This window comes from Cupressus sempervirens, chromosome 9 (genome assembly GCF_028749045.1).
Source record: "Cupressus sempervirens isolate cs-2001-9-10 chromosome 9, ASM2874904v1, whole genome shotgun sequence".
Lineage (NCBI taxonomy): Eukaryota > Viridiplantae > Streptophyta > Pinopsida > Cupressales > Cupressaceae > Cupressus > Cupressus sempervirens.
In genome coordinates this window covers 786,547,958-786,566,187 of record NC_143126.1, presented here as the reverse complement: position 1 = coordinate 786,566,187, position 18,230 = coordinate 786,547,958, and the positions used below count along the sequence as shown (strand labels likewise).

Here is an 18,230-nt window from a genome sequence, read left to right as displayed (position 1 = left end):
CGATTTTAAGCATCTATAGTTTCATACTGAACCAAGACTAGGGAGAAGGTGGATTTTTTCTAGGGTAGGAGATGTCAATCACAAACACAAAACATATGGCTCTTTCGAGGCTGATAATCACAATGAACTTCCATTCTTTCTCTCCTTATCTCCCCAAACAAAAACCAGTTTGTATTGACAAGGGCCCATAACACCTTACTTTCTCCCTCTCCTCATCATGAGGAGAGACTCTACATTGATTTGAAGTCCAACTAAGGCTCTTCTCCTATACATGGCCACTTCTGCCCTATCCGAAGGTGAGTAATGAGAACACACCCTTAGCAGTTTTTCCCACAAAACAAAAAAGAAAAACATGAAGGAAAACAAATAGAAAACCCACAAATACCCATCACTCACATGTTTCATCACAAACATGAAATACACACATGCAAGAGATTTACATAAGCAACAAAGAACAATGCATGAAGAACAAGGCCATGAAGAATCCTACCTTCACAAAGGTTATGACAATGGAGTTTTTGAGATGATCTAATTAATCCTTCTTCCTCCTCAATTCCAAGATTAACTTTCTCTAAATGTAGAGAATAGGTGAACAACCTTCAACTCTCAAAATGATCACTAAAATAGGCTTCTAAACTCACCCACCTAAAATGGCAATAACTTCAGACTTGACCTAAGCTTTCTAGGGTCTTCCCACTTGATCCTACCATTAAGACAACTTTTTAGGAGAAGTGTAAACTTGGCTAACCTCAAGGATATGTTCATTTTTCGCACTAAAGAGAAAATGAGATATTTAAAGGCTCATAAAAGTCAACAGAAGGATCTAGAAGGGTGGAAAATGTCCCCAACTCATACACATACCTCTTAGGGACTTATATTGTATTAATTTTGGCCTCTAGGATCATTTTAGGACCTATATAATTAGCATGAAATATTTGAACTTTTTAAAACCCTAAGAATGATACCTTTCCACTAAACCCTAATTAGGGTAATTTATTCTAGGTTACCAACTAATTAGTCTTAGATTACTAACTTAATCAATCTTTGGGTAACAGGTTACTCCACTAACCCTAATTAACATGTTGATTCACGTATATGAATTATGAGTGTCAAGTGACACTATAAGATTCACTATTATGTAACATTAAACACCTTACTTGAAATACAGAATGATACACACATTCATATTACGATACAAATAAAACACTAGACAACAAGGTTTGAATCACAAAATTGGATTCAACCTTCTCCTTATTGTTTGCACATAGGGTCGATTATCAATTCTCAAATAAATTGCATGGTTAATAATCCTGCACACTCAATTCAAACATCAATAGTTCGATAACATCATATTCATGTACTTAAACCAAATTGCATAATCACATTGATCAAAACGTCAAACTTTCATTTGAATAATCCTTTCTCATTTATGCACACATTTAATCATCAATAATTGCATAATCAATATAACATAACATATTCATCAATTCGAATTAAAATACTAGAATAATCATCATTAGGCATGCATATATCTAAACATCATCAATAGGGCATACAAAACTATCTGAATGCATATAATCTAATCATCAAGGTAACATAATCAACATCATCGTCATAAGGTGAAACACCTTGTATCATCATTAGCGCAAATTAATGTTTAAATAGGCAAGATAATGTAGTAAGTCTCGAATCACAGAGTATTAAAACATGAATGTATCAACTGATCTCCATTTCTATTAAGATACCTAAACCATAAAATGTTAATTCAAATTTAAATAAATACATACAAGGAGGGGTCTTATAAACATGATGATTTTCCATAGATAGTTGGACATGTTATCATATATCCAAGAATTATTCTAGACTTTAGAGGAGGTTTTGTAGTCCAATGTATGATAGACTTTGGGATGTAATGGTCATATAATATTGCATCCCATTTTGTGAGATAAAAAATTATTAAGTTAGATACATTATAATTGTTGGCTAATTTTGCCCCCATTCAACCCATCACATATAGTAGATATAAGATATTTTTAATGGTATAAAAAAATTCTCTATGGGTTAACACATCATGTTTGTTGCAAAAAATTGTTGTATTGGCCCTATTTCATTATTTCACAGGTTTCCTTTTTTACCCTTTGTATTACACATTAATGGTCCTAAGAAATCTTAATGGTTCTTCCAACCCCTTAGAACCCCTTATGATACATAGTGTGTCCTAAGTGGTGCTAATGGGTACTAAGGGGTAACTCCAAGATGTGATAACACATTAATCAATAGGAGTAACTAATGGATGGAATAACACACTAAATTAACCCTACTACGTAGAAGAGCCTAACTAGTTTTTCCATTTATCTAGAGACAAAAAGGGAACCCAACAAAATAAAAAATTGTCTCACAATTTTGCAAGCTACCAAATTGACCTCCCACAACATAGAAAGATGAGGATAATATGAAGGTAAACCACTAAAAACATGACACATTAAGCCATTGTGACATATTTTAGCCCATTAAAAAAAATTCAAATAAATTATCTGTGATGTACTGAATGGGGAAAATAATAGCCAACATATGGTTTTCCTAGTGTCACTTAATTTGTAAGGTTAATGATCTTTTTAAATTTCACTTTCAAAGTTATAATTTTGTGTAACTACATCCTATCCATAGGAGTAACTATGGGATGGGATAACATACAATGTCAACCTGTTAGATGGAAGAGCCTAACTGATTTCATCATTTTGATTGGGGAGAAAAGGGAACCCAACAAAATAGAAAAGGGTTTTTCCATTTCATGACCTACCAAATTCACCTCCCATAATATTAAAAACGAGGATAATAGGCCAGTTATCATTTATAGTGAGTTAACATGTCAGTTATCTGAGGCTAACCTTCATGTTATCCTCATTCCACTATTTTGTGGGGTTTTTTTTTTTCCCCTACCAAAATGGGAAAAAAAAATGGAGCCATATAGTAGACCCAAACTGGTTTCAACTATTGCAAGGGGCAAAAAGGAACCCAACAAGATAGTGAAATGGTGCCAACATGACATATTATCCCATTGGTACATATTTTGACCCATTTAAAATTTCTCAGATTAGTTATCTATGATGGGTTGAATGGGGGAAACAATAGAAGCAATGCCCAATGGTTTTCGTTCTCTTCATTCAAACATGATTCAACAATGATTTTCTTGGTAAAATCGTATTTTCATTTTAAAATATATTAAGAACTATATTTTTTGTATTATTTTTATTCATCTAGCTTTAGTAGAATTGACATGGATTTCATTTAGGTACAAATTATAATTACATTGGTGCATATGTTCTTCTACATCCATCCCATCCATGTTCTTAAATATTCTACTATGCTCGTATGTTTAGTTTTCACTATATTGTATGAAATCAATTAATATCAACTTTATTCTTTATTTTGTTCTTATTATTTCCAATAAGATTAGAATCTAATTTTAAAATTATGTACTTTTATATTTTAAGTAGACAAAAAAATTAAAAACTAATTAACATTTTATATTTACCTTATTAAGTAGTGAAATTATAAGATAGTAAGTGAAAATAACATTTCAAAAAACTAAATATGATTTTCAATTCCTATGAACTCTCACCTTTTTTTATTTTGCATTTAAATGCTATATTTTCTATAATAATAATAAAGTTTTGCTATTACTTCCAAAATTTAATTCAAATTTAATTCAAATTTAATTAAGTTATCAAACTTTATATCATCATTTAACATATTTTTTATTCGCATAAAATTACTTTTACACTCTTGACTATACTACCTAAATTTATTGAAAGAGTGACATTGGATATTCAATTCATTGTTTCTTATTATTTTGTTGTGTATCCTTCCTATTTTTTAATTTTATTTTATGATAGTTACAAAAGCATACAAATATCCTAAAATAATAAAAATATTAATATTATTTTTCTATAATTAATAGTTCTAATCCATCTCTATTATTTTATATCTTTAAAAAACTATTATTTTCTAAAATTAAAAGTAAAATGCACTTGATGTTTAAAAGGTGACTTTTTTTTTAAGAACATAAAATTTGAATAGAAAGGGAACAATTTTTATTAATAACAGTTAACATTAAGTGTTGGAACATCAAATTAAATTAGTGGAATGGCAAACAAATTTAAAAATGAACGACAACTCAAAATCAATTCTTTATTTAAAACTAAAAACTAAAAAAAAAATTAGAATGTGACTTATATTGATAATTAATCTTATCAATTAAATAACAAACTAATATATAATAATAATAATAAAATTTTAATTTTTTTAAATAAAGTGTCAAAACTAACGAAAATTGAAATGTATGAATTTTTTAAAGAGAAGTGGTTAATATCTCAAAAGAAAAATAATAGAAAAAATTTATGTTAAATAATAGAACATATTACTTTTGTTCAAATTTGTTGTTATTTTCTTTTGAAATCAATATTCAGCTCTTATGTTGGAGCTCCAAATTTTAAGTTCAAAATTGTCTATAGATGATGCAATAAAATCTCAACCATTAATTGGTCAATTGGAAAGAAATGAAATAAATATTCAAGTTGCAAAAAATTATAGAACTCGTGTTATTTCTAAGATTTCCCACCATAGATCTCCGACAAGAAAGCTCCTTGAGAGATAAAATGTTGTAGCAAAAATTGTTAAGAGATGAATAGCTTGGTGGGTGGAGAAGAGAAACCAAGACCTTGCTTCACTCCATGAAGAAATCTTCTCCTAGAGATTTTATAAAACAAGTTTTCTGGTCAATGTTTCTATAAAACAAATTGCATAAACAGTACAACATAGTTGCCAAAAATGTGACGGGGAGTTTCGGGTTTCAATGAACGAAACAGATTTCCGTCACAAAACAGTTGTTTATTCGTAGAATTAAACATACGATATGTTATAAATATTTCTCATTTTCGAAGTTAACAATTAGTTTGAAAGTTGATATTTAATAGTGGTATAATTTATTAGGAAGTTGAAGTTAAAATATGTTGTCCGGTTATAAAATTGTTTCAATTTTATAAGCCATGGTTAACTTTTGAAACTTGCCTAGTTTTAAACTTTAAATTGGCCATTTTATCTATAAATTTTTGTGAGTTTCTAAATCTTCATGTCCCCGGCTCGTTACTAGCTCTGCACAGCACTTGAAATTTTTAAAATCTGACTTCTGAGCCTCAGGTTATTGCAGGTTAATGGAGAGACCCAAAATACGTGTTTTCAAGTCTATCATTAACCACTAACCTCTCAAAAGATTAATGATAACCCCCAAAAACACGTTTTTCTTAACCCCCATGAGGCAATTATTAACTTGTTTAAAACTCTTCCATAAGAAGTCAGATATGTACATGAGAGCAAGTGGCAATAACATTGGAAATGAATCAAACGGAGTCCCTGATAATTCATCATGTGCAATAAGAGATGTTTTAATTTGAGTAAACATTATGGAAGCATTCTTAAAGACTCAAATTAAGTTTTCTACTGTTGTATGCTAGATACAAGCCTGGCTATGCAACATGGCATTGAGAGTGACATATGCAACATTGGTTAATAATGCAGCAACCGAAAAGAAAAAAGAGAAAAACAATGTGCTAGGAGGTTTCTCCCCTCGATAATAACTTATGTATCATGTCACAAAACTGCAGATTTATCTCCACAAAGTCTAGGGTAAGAATGTTTTTGAAGAAGCAATAATAGTGCGCCACCTCACTCAATACATAGCTAACTCATGATTCAACTTTATTGGAATTAGTCTCAACTTGCGGTTATTGTTTCCTCTACAACGGGAGATGTTTCAATAAGTTATATGAAGTTGCAGCATATATGTGAGTTCGGATGCATTTCTTTTCCCACATGAGAATTGATATGGTCATGCCACTAGTCTAATATCACCAAGCCTCACGCTAGGGATTTGAACTATTGACATGGATAAACAGTGATATATATATATATTCCAACCTATCAACTCCGCAAGAAATATGGGTTGTCTAGGATAACTGTACCAAGCCGAATATGGATCATTGGAAGCTACTGTAGCACGTACATACATAAACTAGAATAAAGCCGATAAGTGCAGGTCATCCTCTTCATAAGTGTAGAGTAAAGATGTTTTAAAGAAGCAAATAAGCTTGTGGTTTAGCAAGCAGTCTCATGCCATCTTGCTCACCCAATTACAAAACCAAATGCATGGTCTCTCCACATGAATAGTGGGAATGATGCCGCCATCACTAAGTTTGAGAATATATAGATACAGTACCAGCCTCATGCCGAATTATAAAGCATTGACACAAGCCCTTAGTGCTGTCGCAAATGCCCTTAGCCAATTAAAATATAGGTTATAGACAGGGGCAATCTACAAATATAAATGGAGACTATCTAGCTCGAGTATTTGGAGAAGAAATAATACAAATATAAACATGGGAAAAAGAATCTAATTAATGCAAGATAATGACTACCTAGAATCAAAGAGAAATTTAATGGTCCATTTTCAAATCCATGGACATGTAATGAGGAATGCAAATAATGAGTGAGATCGCTCTTGACTTGTTTGACATAATGCCTAAATAGAAAGGTGGTGAACGTGAACAAAGCATGTAGAGTATTAGCAAAATGCTCAACTAAATGAAATGCTCGTAGCTTTGGAAGCTTCACTCATTAAGTCATTCAAATTCAGATTAACATCATTATTTTCTTTGGCAATCGACAACCTACTGGGGTATCATTAATGTTATGCAGATCCGTGAGTAAATGATAGGCTGAGCAAGACCCAATACTTGTGAATGTTTAATACAAAACATGGTGACCTTCAGTCTAATGTAATGTTGGTAAATCTATTCAATTGAATGGTTGGTTTGTTACTTTGAAGCTGAAAATAAAGAGTGTAGTACAGGGTTGAAGATATCCAGAAGTTTGATAATCAAATTATGAAGTATAAATATCAAAGGTTGGATTATGCTCCTATTTTAAGAAGTACGCTTCCAGATATTGGTGATACCATTTTAGGAAATGTCTGCCTTCAAGACTTCTGGTCATCTCTTGTGAATGAAGAAAGGACCCCATTAGCCGAAAAGATATTAGAAAGTGGCTTGGCTCGAGCAGGTGGACATCCCATTTCAGTACAGTGCCCAGACTTAGCATTGGAGTGCATGAAGGCTTATCATCCCAACACTAGAGAAGTTATTTCACTGAACAATGAAGTAATTGTCCGTCTAGATCCTGCTTCTATTGCTACTATTTTTTGATTGCCCACTAGGATGCAATATGCCAGCATCAATCTGAGAACCGCCAAGGAGTATTTTACTGCAAATCAAACCCAATCTTTAAATACTGTGGTGAGGTCATGGTTCTTGCAACCAAGAAGAGGAAAATCTCAATTAGGAAAATCCATTCACAGATCGTTGCTAAAAGAAGACATGGCAAACATGGTAACTCTATTGAGTAGGATCGTTGGTCTTCAGGATTCCCATGAGTTCGAAGGTTGGATGTTCCTATTTATCAATATGGTCTGTGAAGGAAAGCAATATATTGATTGGGCTGAAATTATCAGCGACTCACTGCATAGACAGCTCATGGGACTTCAAGAAAATGACTACTTTTATATAACTTCATATCTTTTCTATGCTATTGCAAGTACCAAAAGTTGGCCAGGACTTAACCGGTAGGGTGTCTATGATGATATGAACATCATTTATAATCATCTTCCTCAAATTCAATATGATAATAGCCTGCACCATTTTAGAAGAGTGAATGATGCATTTACAATGCTAACTGTTAGGGAGATTCAGGGGAATACTGGACTCAGAATTTCACTGGAAGCAGCGATGAAAGTACAAAAATATGGAAGTGTTTTCATACAATTACCAAAGTTTACTTATATTAGGTTAGCTGCCTATGATGGGTGTCCACTGATGCTACCTAGATTTGTTGATGATAAATTGGTTTTGATTGAAATTCATAGGCAAATTAGTCAAATCAATAAACTTTGCAGGAATAGGAGGATAGATGAAATACCTTTTCCTATCAGCATTGGATATTATAGTTGTTATACTGCATCAAATGCCAGGAATATTGAAAGATCTATTGCTACAATAAATTTGCATCCTTACATGATGTGTTTCCCTTATGACAGTAAGGGCTATGCAGTGAATGAATTAAAGTTAAATCCCGGTCTTGGTCACTTCCCAGCTCTAGAAAACTTTTGGGAAGACTGTGAAAACGATTTTGAAGTCAGGAAGAGAGATTGGATGCGGCTTACAGTATGACAAATGATAGACTTCAAGTTGGACATTGATGTGACAGATGTTGATGATGATGAGGTTTCTTTGGTTGATCCTTACTATTATGAGAAAATTGAATTGCTAGATCTCCCTCCTACTGATTGGTCAATTCTCAAATTAAAAATCTTGAAGGAGAGGTTTGCCTATGTTCTTAAAAGGACAAAAGACTGGATCAGTAAAGTCAGAGACGAAAGAGCAACTAGTGAATTTCAAAATAAAGAGAGGAGAAATAATATAGGGGAATCATCTCGGATGGCAATAGAAGCAACTTCTAGTGAGAAGATACAACAACTAGATACAAGTGCTCAAGGTCAAGATGAAGATATGAATCAACCAGATTAGTTTACAGTCAAAAGAAAAAGGACAAGAATGAATCAGGAAGGGAATGAATCCAATGAAAAAGATCAAAGAACTCCTCAAATTGTTGAATCACATGTCCCTGTTACATCCCCTCATGATGTAGTGATTCCTCATTTGAGTCTCTCTCCTCCTGATATGCCATTAATAGAGATCACACAGTTAGATAACCCATTATCTAATTCAGAAGACTTAATGATGGTTGTTGAAAATATAACAAGTGATGTACAAGCTTCAAAAATTACGATTTGTGGTTCCAGAATAGTCTTCAGAAGAGAAAGAAAGTTGTTCAAATGATCCCACCTCCATTTGATGTGATCTCCAGTATTCTTCAGAAACCTCCTAAGGTGAAAAAGACCAAGGTGATGTCTAGGTTAGCTATTGATGAAACTTCAGGCAACTTGTGTGTGGAATTAGCCAAGCCTATAATTGAAAAGAGTATTGATGAAGCATCTTGATTAGATTTCATTCTAGAAAAAGTTGATCTTGGTCCTTCTAATGCAAAAAGAGAGTTTCAAAATTTTGAGGTGATTGCTACTCAGATGTTGCAAAGGGCAAAGAAAGAGAAAAGAACCAAGGAGCAACTCAAGGAACAAGTTCAGATGCTGGTATCTTATATTAATTCAATCAGCAATCCCTCTAATGCCCAAGTCGTGGTCACTCTACCAATTTTAGCAGGCCCTAATGGTATTTTAGATCATACTATTGTTGAAAGAATCGACAAACACAAGTCACATAGTATGATGATTGAAGCTTGGATAAACAGGATGATAGAGTATGCTTCAAAACTTATAACAGGAGTGAAGGAGATATATGGAAAAGCCATCAGACAGATACTAGAAATTTCTAAAGAGTTAGAAAATAGCAAGGAACAGAAATCCACCTAGCAAAAAGTAGTTGATGAATTAAAAGAAATGGCCAAGTTAGATACAAGTGTCTTACTTCTTGAGAAAATTATTGCTGATCCAAGTGACAACCAAACACGTATGTAGAGTAAAAGTGTTGGTTGGAAGGTGATAAACATCAGAAAAGGGATCACCGAGTTTGAAAAGCTAATAGCTTCTTTGGAACAACTGAAAACAAAAGGTACAGATGAATTAATCTCTACTATCACAGGTGGGGTGCCAGTAAGTGACCTTTAGCATGTTGATTGTCAGTTTCTCCTTGATTCCTTCAGTGTTCAGATTCATTCAGAAATAGAGAACCGTGTATCAGATGTTGAAACTATGATGAAGCTCAGCCTGGTTGCAGTCACTTTGGGAGATTGTAACATTTTAGCCTATCAACAAGAGTCAAAAGAAATTCAAGATAGATACTTCACAGCCAAACTCAGGATGGAAAATGTGCTCATTTCAAACTATGAATCAATAATGATCATCCTAGATGCTTACAGAGCTTTCTGGGATAGATCAATTGTGTCCGGAAGATTGATGAATGAATATGTATACATTCTTAGGAATTCTAGCTGAAAGTTTTGTTTTGAAAGTCTTCCTTGTATAGGTTAATTTTCTTGAGGTTAATTAACCTCCCAAAATCACATATTTTGGAGGTGGTTATTAACCACGAAGAGGTAGTTATTAACCTCTATGTCTATATAAGGACACTTTTTGGCTTTGTAAAGGGACCTTTTTTTGTGGTTTTAAAAAGAGGGGAACACTATGCTGCTATTTTGATTGAGAGATAAATTTTGGAAAGTATGTACACTTTAATGTCTGAAATTAAAAATCTCTTTTGTCTTCTTGGTGCAAGGAAATGAAATGAGATGTGCTTTGGGTTCCCTATACTGAAATCAAAATTGTTATGCGTTGTAGTAGACATTCTCATGGTACTATGGGAGTGTTTATGATGATAATGAATGTTCTTGATAATACTGGTTGCTTTCAAGCATAGTCCTTGATCACCCTTGCTATCAATCTTGTTTACCAAAGAAGGTCATGAGGGCGTGTGGTGCATTCGTCTTGATGGCTTTCTCTTGAACTTTGAAGTTTTAAATTCTTTATTTGAAAATCTTTTAAAAATTATATCATACGAGGGAATTGCCCCTCTAAACGCAGAGGAAAGCCGCATACCAAGGGCCTCTCCAACTGTTGTGAACGGTTTGCCACACACTCCGTTGGGCAAATTCTACTGTGACAAATTTGTTTACTAACAAAATAGTAGTCAAACAATTAGTTATTTATGAATATTATAGATGCTAAATTTAAGTTTTAAAAAATCATGTTAGAAATAAATTAAGTGAACTACTATTTCGTTCAATGTTTTTAAAAAAATGATATTGATACCATTTTTTAATTCAAAATTTTGGATCAGTTAGACTAAAATTTTATTATTATTATTTATTCATGCAGTTAAACATACTATATGCTATAGATATTTCTCTTTTGAAGTTAACAATTAGTTTAAAAGTTAATATTTAATAGTGATATCTTTTTATTATGAAGTTGAAGTTAAAATAGTAGTCAAATAATTAGTTATTTATGAATATTATAGATTTTGAATTTGAATTTTTTTTAAATATATTAAAGATAAATTAACTAAAATTATATATGCAAAGTGCACACACACACTTGTTTTAGGCAATTTTAAAAAGTTTCATTACTCGTCCCATTATCCTTGTCCTTAAAAATAGTGCATACCTTCAATAAACTCAACACACAAAATTGAAGTGGTAACTGGGCATTGCTAGAGAATTTAAGCCCTAAATGTGCATTGTTCACAGAACTCAATTTGTAAATGTAACAACTTCCATGTGGTCTTTTTTGGTAAATGTAGCTGAATGGTTACAATTTCCCCTCTTCTTGTTGCCCACAATTCTGAAAATTAATATATGCCTTCTTATGTTGAGGCATCCCTATTATGAAAAAGATGAAATGCCTTTGTTGAGAATATGTGAAAAATACATATAAAGATTGATGAGAAAATATGGAAAAAAAACTGAGACAGATGGATGTTTAATTTTTAATTTCGTGGTAATGATGCTTTTTATTCATCCCGGCCATGCCCAAAACAGAAATGAAATGAATGCATTCCAAATTGCTTTTGGAATAAATATTTTTGAATTTCTATTGAGTGGGAGAGGGATTTCCAGTCTAAATGTAAGATGCTATGCTAGATGTTGTTTGTTGTAAGTTAACCCCTTCCCTTCAATTCTCTATTTGCATGCATCATGATTGTATGTATATAAACATGTCATTTTTCCATACCCTTGCACTATCATTTTCACTTTGATGTCGTAATGTTATACATAAATGTGAATCTGGTATATTTTAAGTTGCCTGACCGTGACTAGATTGTCATTAAAGTAGAAATAAAATACAGTAGAATTCTTTGGGTAAAAATTTAATTAGAAATAGAAAGCCTTGAATATAAGAGAGATAAATTGTTTTTTAGAGCGGAAAGTCAAAGTAAATTAAATTCCATATTTTAATATTGTTCTCTCTTTCGTTTTGCCGCCAATTTGTGTATCAAACTTTCTCCGTATAATCTGTCAACAAGGGTTTGAAATAAAGTCAAAGCTTTCCCCTCTTCCCCTTCATCCAGTGTGGCCTTAACCCCCTTCCCTACTCTCCCCCGCAAGCACCCTTTCCGGCATTCAACTCTAAATTCGAATTGGCTCCGTGGGGAGAGTACAACTGTAAACATCACGTGGCCTCCAGCGGACATGAAATTGTAACAATATGGTGTCTGAAGTTCTGCGGAAACTTTGATTTCTCCACATTCACAAAGTAAAGCATATATAGTAATTGCACTCGATGTACGGCTCATGTGCACCTCATCGGCTTCTCTGTCAATCTCTGTGATTGTTGGGCTGTCCATCACCTCAGAAAACAACCTTACATTCAATCTATCCATTGCCTCCTCCACTGCATTCCCTATCAAAACTGTGCACTCCGATGGCAACCTCTGAAAAATGGAATTGAAAAATAACACTTATATCCGCTCTCCAACACAAAAAAATAGAGAGTAAAGGTAACATTCTTATCCAGCGCAAAAATTAAAAATATCGAATTCAGCTTTCGCAGTAAATAAGTTTGGGTTTCTCTAATTCTCAAACTCAATGCACAGATGAGGAAAAAAAGTAGAACCTTGAGTGCATGAACGCAATTTCGTACCCATGCATATCCATTCTCAGGCACTTCAATCGCCAGATGTTTCAATCCTCGCAGCTCTTGAAAACCTTGTACCCTCTGCAGCTGACCGTGACATCCCAGAATTGCTATTCGTTCCAGATTACGCATATTTGCAACATTCAACTCTTCAGATAACATTATTTCATGTTTCAAACGGTCAATCGCCAAATATCCCTGCATATGAAGTGACCGAAGCTCTGTTAGAGAAGATAATCTGAATACTGTTTCCAAGTCGCCACATCTCTGTATATGAAGAGACTGAAGCCCTGTCAACGAAGATATTCCTGGTATTGTTCTCAGTCTGTCACATTGCCGCACTTGAAGAGACTGAAGCCCCGTTAGGGAAGATAAATCTGATATGGTTTTCAATTTGTAACAGCACTTTACATGAAGAGACTGAAGCCCTTTTAGTGAAGACAACACTGGTACTCTTTCCAGTTTGTAACAAAACCGCAGCTCAAGAGTAGTCAGTCTCTCCAGCTGCCCTAATTCTGGAAGCTTTTGAAACTTGTACCAACCGCGAATGTGCATCCTCCTTAATTCGAAACTGGCCTGCCATTCACAATTACCATCCAAGAGCGAATGAGTTTGAAGTTGCATTCAATATTCGCTAAACTAAGTAACATGAAGGGAGATTTATTTTCTAGCAAAGCATGACGAAGTACCTGGGAATCGGTCTGCATTTGTTGCTGGAAAGTGCTCGACACTTCCATGTTCCTAACAAATAAAAAGTACAATTTTTGTAGAGGAATCCATGAAGGAATTTCTTCTAAACTGCCCCCTCCTTCATTAATTGCAAGCCACAGGAGTTCAATCTCAGCAGAGTCATTCAAATTACCTGTAAAATAAGTAATTGTAGTATCGAGGGACGAATCTCGGAACGAATTGAAACACCTGGCCTTTGTGTTATCAAGGACATGTTTAAATCCTTTTGCTTCCTGCAATTAAAAGGATCGGGGACCCTGAAAAATAAGTATAAACACACAAATTGAATTGATTTGATTTTGTTTCTGGACTTAATTGTGTATGTTTTTCTGGTCATTGATCATACTCTGTGATCCATTCATCCTCTGTCATCAACATTTCGGATCACAAAGAAACATATACAATCAAATTCAGAATCCTTGGAAATAGATTGTGAAAATCTGATATTATTAACAAATTGAATTGTTTTGATTACCACAATGTAGAGAATTAGAAGCTCACCATAGATGTAAGAATGTCTGGTTTCCACAACCGAGGAGGACCCAACTCATCTGCCATTTGTCTTCCGAGATCGCGCAGGTGATCGTGCATTTCAAAGCGCCAAAAACAATATTTATCTCGAACCACTTCAAGTAGACACTTTTGTTGCAGGGTCTGAATGGCGTGTTCAGCGCTCCAACCGGACATCTTCCAGATTGATATTGGTTCTATATCCCCACAAGAGATGTCCCTTTGCGAAGCCCGGATGTAAATTTTCGGAGGGTCGTCCACAGAGATGCCTGCTCTTTCTGTTGAAAAGTCTCTTTGAGGGTTTCCAACAAATTTTCGTTTATTGAAAAAACATGCAATATCTATAAATATCTGTTGCTCCACTTTGTTCAGACCATCAAAGCTAATCTTAAGGCTTTGCATTATTTCTTCTGGAGGGACTTCCCCAACTTTTTCCAATTCCAACTCCCAAAAGCGCTCACCCTTGCCGCGAACATGGGCACCCAAAACAATGAGTGCAAGTGGTAAGCCTCTACAATATTCAATGAAACCATCAACCATTTTCTCATATGCAATGGGTGGATCCCGAGGGAGCAAAGCATGGCTAGAGAAGAGCTCTTTAGCATGATCCCCATCCAGTGGCTTCATCTTGTAATGGAAAGTAACATCTGCAGCCATTAACACACTTTCGTACCGGGTCGTAATGATGACGAGGCTACCAGAGCTGAGAATGCGTTGGGGTTCAGGTAAGAGGGCATCCAACTGGTTATGTCTATCGATGTCGTCTAGGACTATGAGAAACTTGCAGTCATATGCCCTTGTAAGACGATACTTGAGGTGTGCCGTTCCTTCATCCACATGTTCAAACTCTGATTTCTCATCGAAGATATCTTTCATGAGCTGATTTTGCAAGGAGTGCAGTTGACGATTGGCATGTGATTCTCTCACATCAGAGAGAAAAGATGATGCACCGTATCTTTCACGCTTCCTGTTGAACAATTCTTTAGACAGAGTGGTCTTGCCAGACCCCCCAAGTCCCAAGATGCCTACCAATCCCTCTGTTTGTGGGCAAGACATTTCGAAGTCATGGACGAGTTCATCGAGCGCAATGGGGTATTTGGCAACATGTAAGGGTATCCTCTTTTGCATTTCTTGCACCACACGGGATACAATCTTTTCACACAAAGCCTTGCAATCTCTGAAATCCAAAACCAATGACCACTTTAGAAAGTCATTCTTCTAAACCAATTTAATTTTTCACAATGTTAGGGTACGTCCCGGGACAAGTTGTCAGTATGGGAAAATGGACCTCATTTTCAGGATGGCAGGGATGGCCAGGCGATGGTCGCAAGGAGAAGACAGGGCAGGAAGGGGTAACTTGAAATACTTTTTATGAAATGAAATTTCATTAGAACATACTAAATTAAAATACTTGAACATAGCAAAATTGCAACATGAAGTAGAATTATGAAACATTCAACATAATAATATATTACATACCCAATAATAACAATGAAAAAATCAAAATTTAAATACAAATTCAAGTACCCATTCCAAACATCACACACCTACTTCCTGGTAATAAACCGGTGAATTTGATTCAAATTTTCCATCAATTTAACCTACACAAATTAACCCAAGACAAATTGGCATTCTCACTAGTAAGCAGCTAAAATGAATATCATGTAGCGTAGAAAAATAGGATAGGACATCGCAGTAATCTAACCCTCGGAGCTGGCTATGCTCATAACCGGATATGTTTGCAGCAGATTCAAGGGCCTTCTTCCAAGCATCCAACCTATCAAGATTCTTGCCTTTGCTTTGATAGTAAGAAAATGCTGTAACATAAGGAGAATTGCCATCCTCCATGTGACGAAGCTCCCAAGGTTTTACATCGTAGAAGACTGGAATAAACAGGGCCCCTTTGTCAATCTGTTCCAACATAAGAACAAGCTCGTCTAAACACCACGAAGACTGTGCATATCCTTTGGAAAATATGGCAATTTGCACTACAGATGAGCTTATGCCATTTCTTATAGCAGCAGAAATAGAATCTCCCCCTTGTATCTCTTCGCGATCTAGAAATGCTCTGCACTCTCTTGCCTTGAGAAGCTCATAGAGTTGTTTGGCAAGGGTGTCTTTGACATCAGGGCCTCTGTGGCTGATGAATGCATCATACTGTTTTGGGCATCTCACCGATCTCTCCTGAGAAGATGAAGAAGGAGAAGCCATGAGATGCACAAGTAGAATCACAAAATATACAAAACTTGTTAGTTGCAGAGTGGGTTTGATTCGATGAAAGAAAGCAAGCCACACTGGCTAATAATATCTGTATTGAAACTCAGGTAATATTCTCCCATTTTCCAGACTAATTACTATAACCACGTGCTTATCTTGCACCGTTTTGCTCGCCGTCCAAGAGCAATACCGGAAGTACAAAGGAGAGAGAACAAGAAAGACAAGGAGCATCGAATGGACAGTACATAGGACAGTAAATGAATATGAAAGAGGAGAGAGAAACAAGGAAGTGACGTGAGAGGGACCATTTAAATTGGCAATGTCTATGCCGGCATCAAAATAGGGGAGAGGATCCGGTAGTTGTGCATCTTAATTTCTGACCTCTCAAAACCTATCATAAAGATGATGAAATTTGCTAATTTTTTTAAAAATATTTTCGTTGTCTAGTTAACAACTTATAACTAAGGTTTGGATCTGTCACTATCAAAATTAATATGAATTCTATGGACCAAATTAAAAAGTGTTCAAATTCTCATATTTCTAATGTCCTACTTATCGTAGTCAATTACAACCCCCTATCTTTAGTTTATCACGTCCCAATAATTGAACGTTATAACCTGTTAAATTTTAATGAATGTGATTTATATGAACAAACAGTATTTATTAATTACACAAATGACTTTATATAGTCAATATCTAAAAACCTATTGAATAAGCATTAAAATCAAAACATGGAACACATTTTACCCTAACCTTAAAAAAAATTTCCTATTTGATAAGAAAACAATAACGATGCATCGTTTCGTCTTTTCTTGCTCCCACTCATCTACGGCAACGGCTACCCAGGCAGGAGGATCGACTGCCTGGGTATCTCCCCATCCTCATGCCCTTATGTATGGCATCCTAGTGTCGTGCGGCCGTACTCTGACGGCTGTCAGTTGCTGCAAATTTTTTTTACAGAGTACCAACTCATTGCATTTATTTGGAAGAGCTGTTGCAAATGTTTTTTTTAATGTTTAAATTTAAAAAGTTAAGTATTTTTTTTGAAAAGTTTAAATTAAGTTTTGGTAAGATATATATATTTTTAGTTATATTATTAAGATGTATAAGCTATAAATTGTATAAATATATTTTTAATTAATAAAATATTTATTTTTAAAATATATCAATAGAAATAATTATTTAAAATATAAATATTTTTATTTTTATTCACTAATATTAATTTTTTTAATATTATAATTCATTATATTTTTATACATCTTATTTAAAATGTTATAGTAATCTTTAATATTTTTATAATGTTAATAATTTAATTACTAAAATCAAAAAAATTATTTACAAATGCTAATTCATATTGTGATGAATATAATAGTGATAAATTATTATTTTTTGTTCATATTTTATAAAACTTTGGTAAAGATTCTAAATTAAATAAATAATAAAAATAATATAATTTTCTATAAATATAAATTTTTAAAATAATCATTAAACATAATTGATAAAGAATAATTTCATTAAAAAATTATTAATTTATTCAAGATCTTTTTAATATGATATAATATTCTTAAATTTTCGTTACAATCATTATAATTAATTTAGAATCTAAAATAAAAATATATTTAAAATAATTATTATATTTAAAATAATATCTTTAATATTTTTATTCAATTTAAGTCTTTGTCTTTGTGAACCCTAATTTAGAATTGGTTATAGAGTCGGAGAATTGGTTTTGAGCATGAAATGGTTGATGATCCAAGAACATTTGGATTTTCTTACACCAAGATAGATGCACATAGATCCTTGAACGATTGTGAACCCTATTGAATAAATTATTCTTTTGGGTAAGATATGTGATGAGCTTATTCAAAAAGACAAAACTTATATTCAAGGTTATATGGAGGAATTTTGGCACTTAACTATTAGGGTTCACAAAGACTGGAATATTATTACCCTAAAACGAAAATAGTAAGCGTAAGTGTCTTTGTGAACCCTAATTTAGAATTGGTTATAGAGTTGG

At 33.8% G+C, this 18,230-nt stretch overlaps 2 protein-coding genes across 2 annotated transcripts; both read right to left on the bottom strand.

Annotated features, from left to right (window-relative positions):
- Nucleotides 1-12,012: 12,012 nt before the first annotated feature.
- LOC149541075 (uncharacterized) lies at nt 12,013-15,174 on the bottom strand. Its single transcript, XM_089799797.1, has 4 exons — nt 13,988-15,174; nt 13,447-13,719; nt 12,737-13,333; nt 12,013-12,554 (listed from the first exon to the last, which is right to left on the bottom strand). The coding sequence occupies exons 1-4, from the start codon at nt 15,122-15,124 to the stop codon at nt 12,075-12,077; spliced, it is 2,487 nt and encodes an 828-aa protein (XP_089655923.1). The 5' UTR covers nt 15,125-15,174; the 3' UTR covers nt 12,013-12,074.
- A 418-nt stretch (nt 15,175-15,592) lies between these two features.
- Nucleotides 15,593-16,207, bottom strand: LOC149541074 (toll/interleukin-1 receptor-like protein). The gene has a single exon (XM_089802785.1). The coding sequence runs from the start codon at nt 16,205-16,207 to the stop codon at nt 15,593-15,595; it is 615 nt and encodes a 204-aa protein (XP_089658911.1).
- Nucleotides 16,208-18,230: the final 2,023 nt, after the last annotated feature.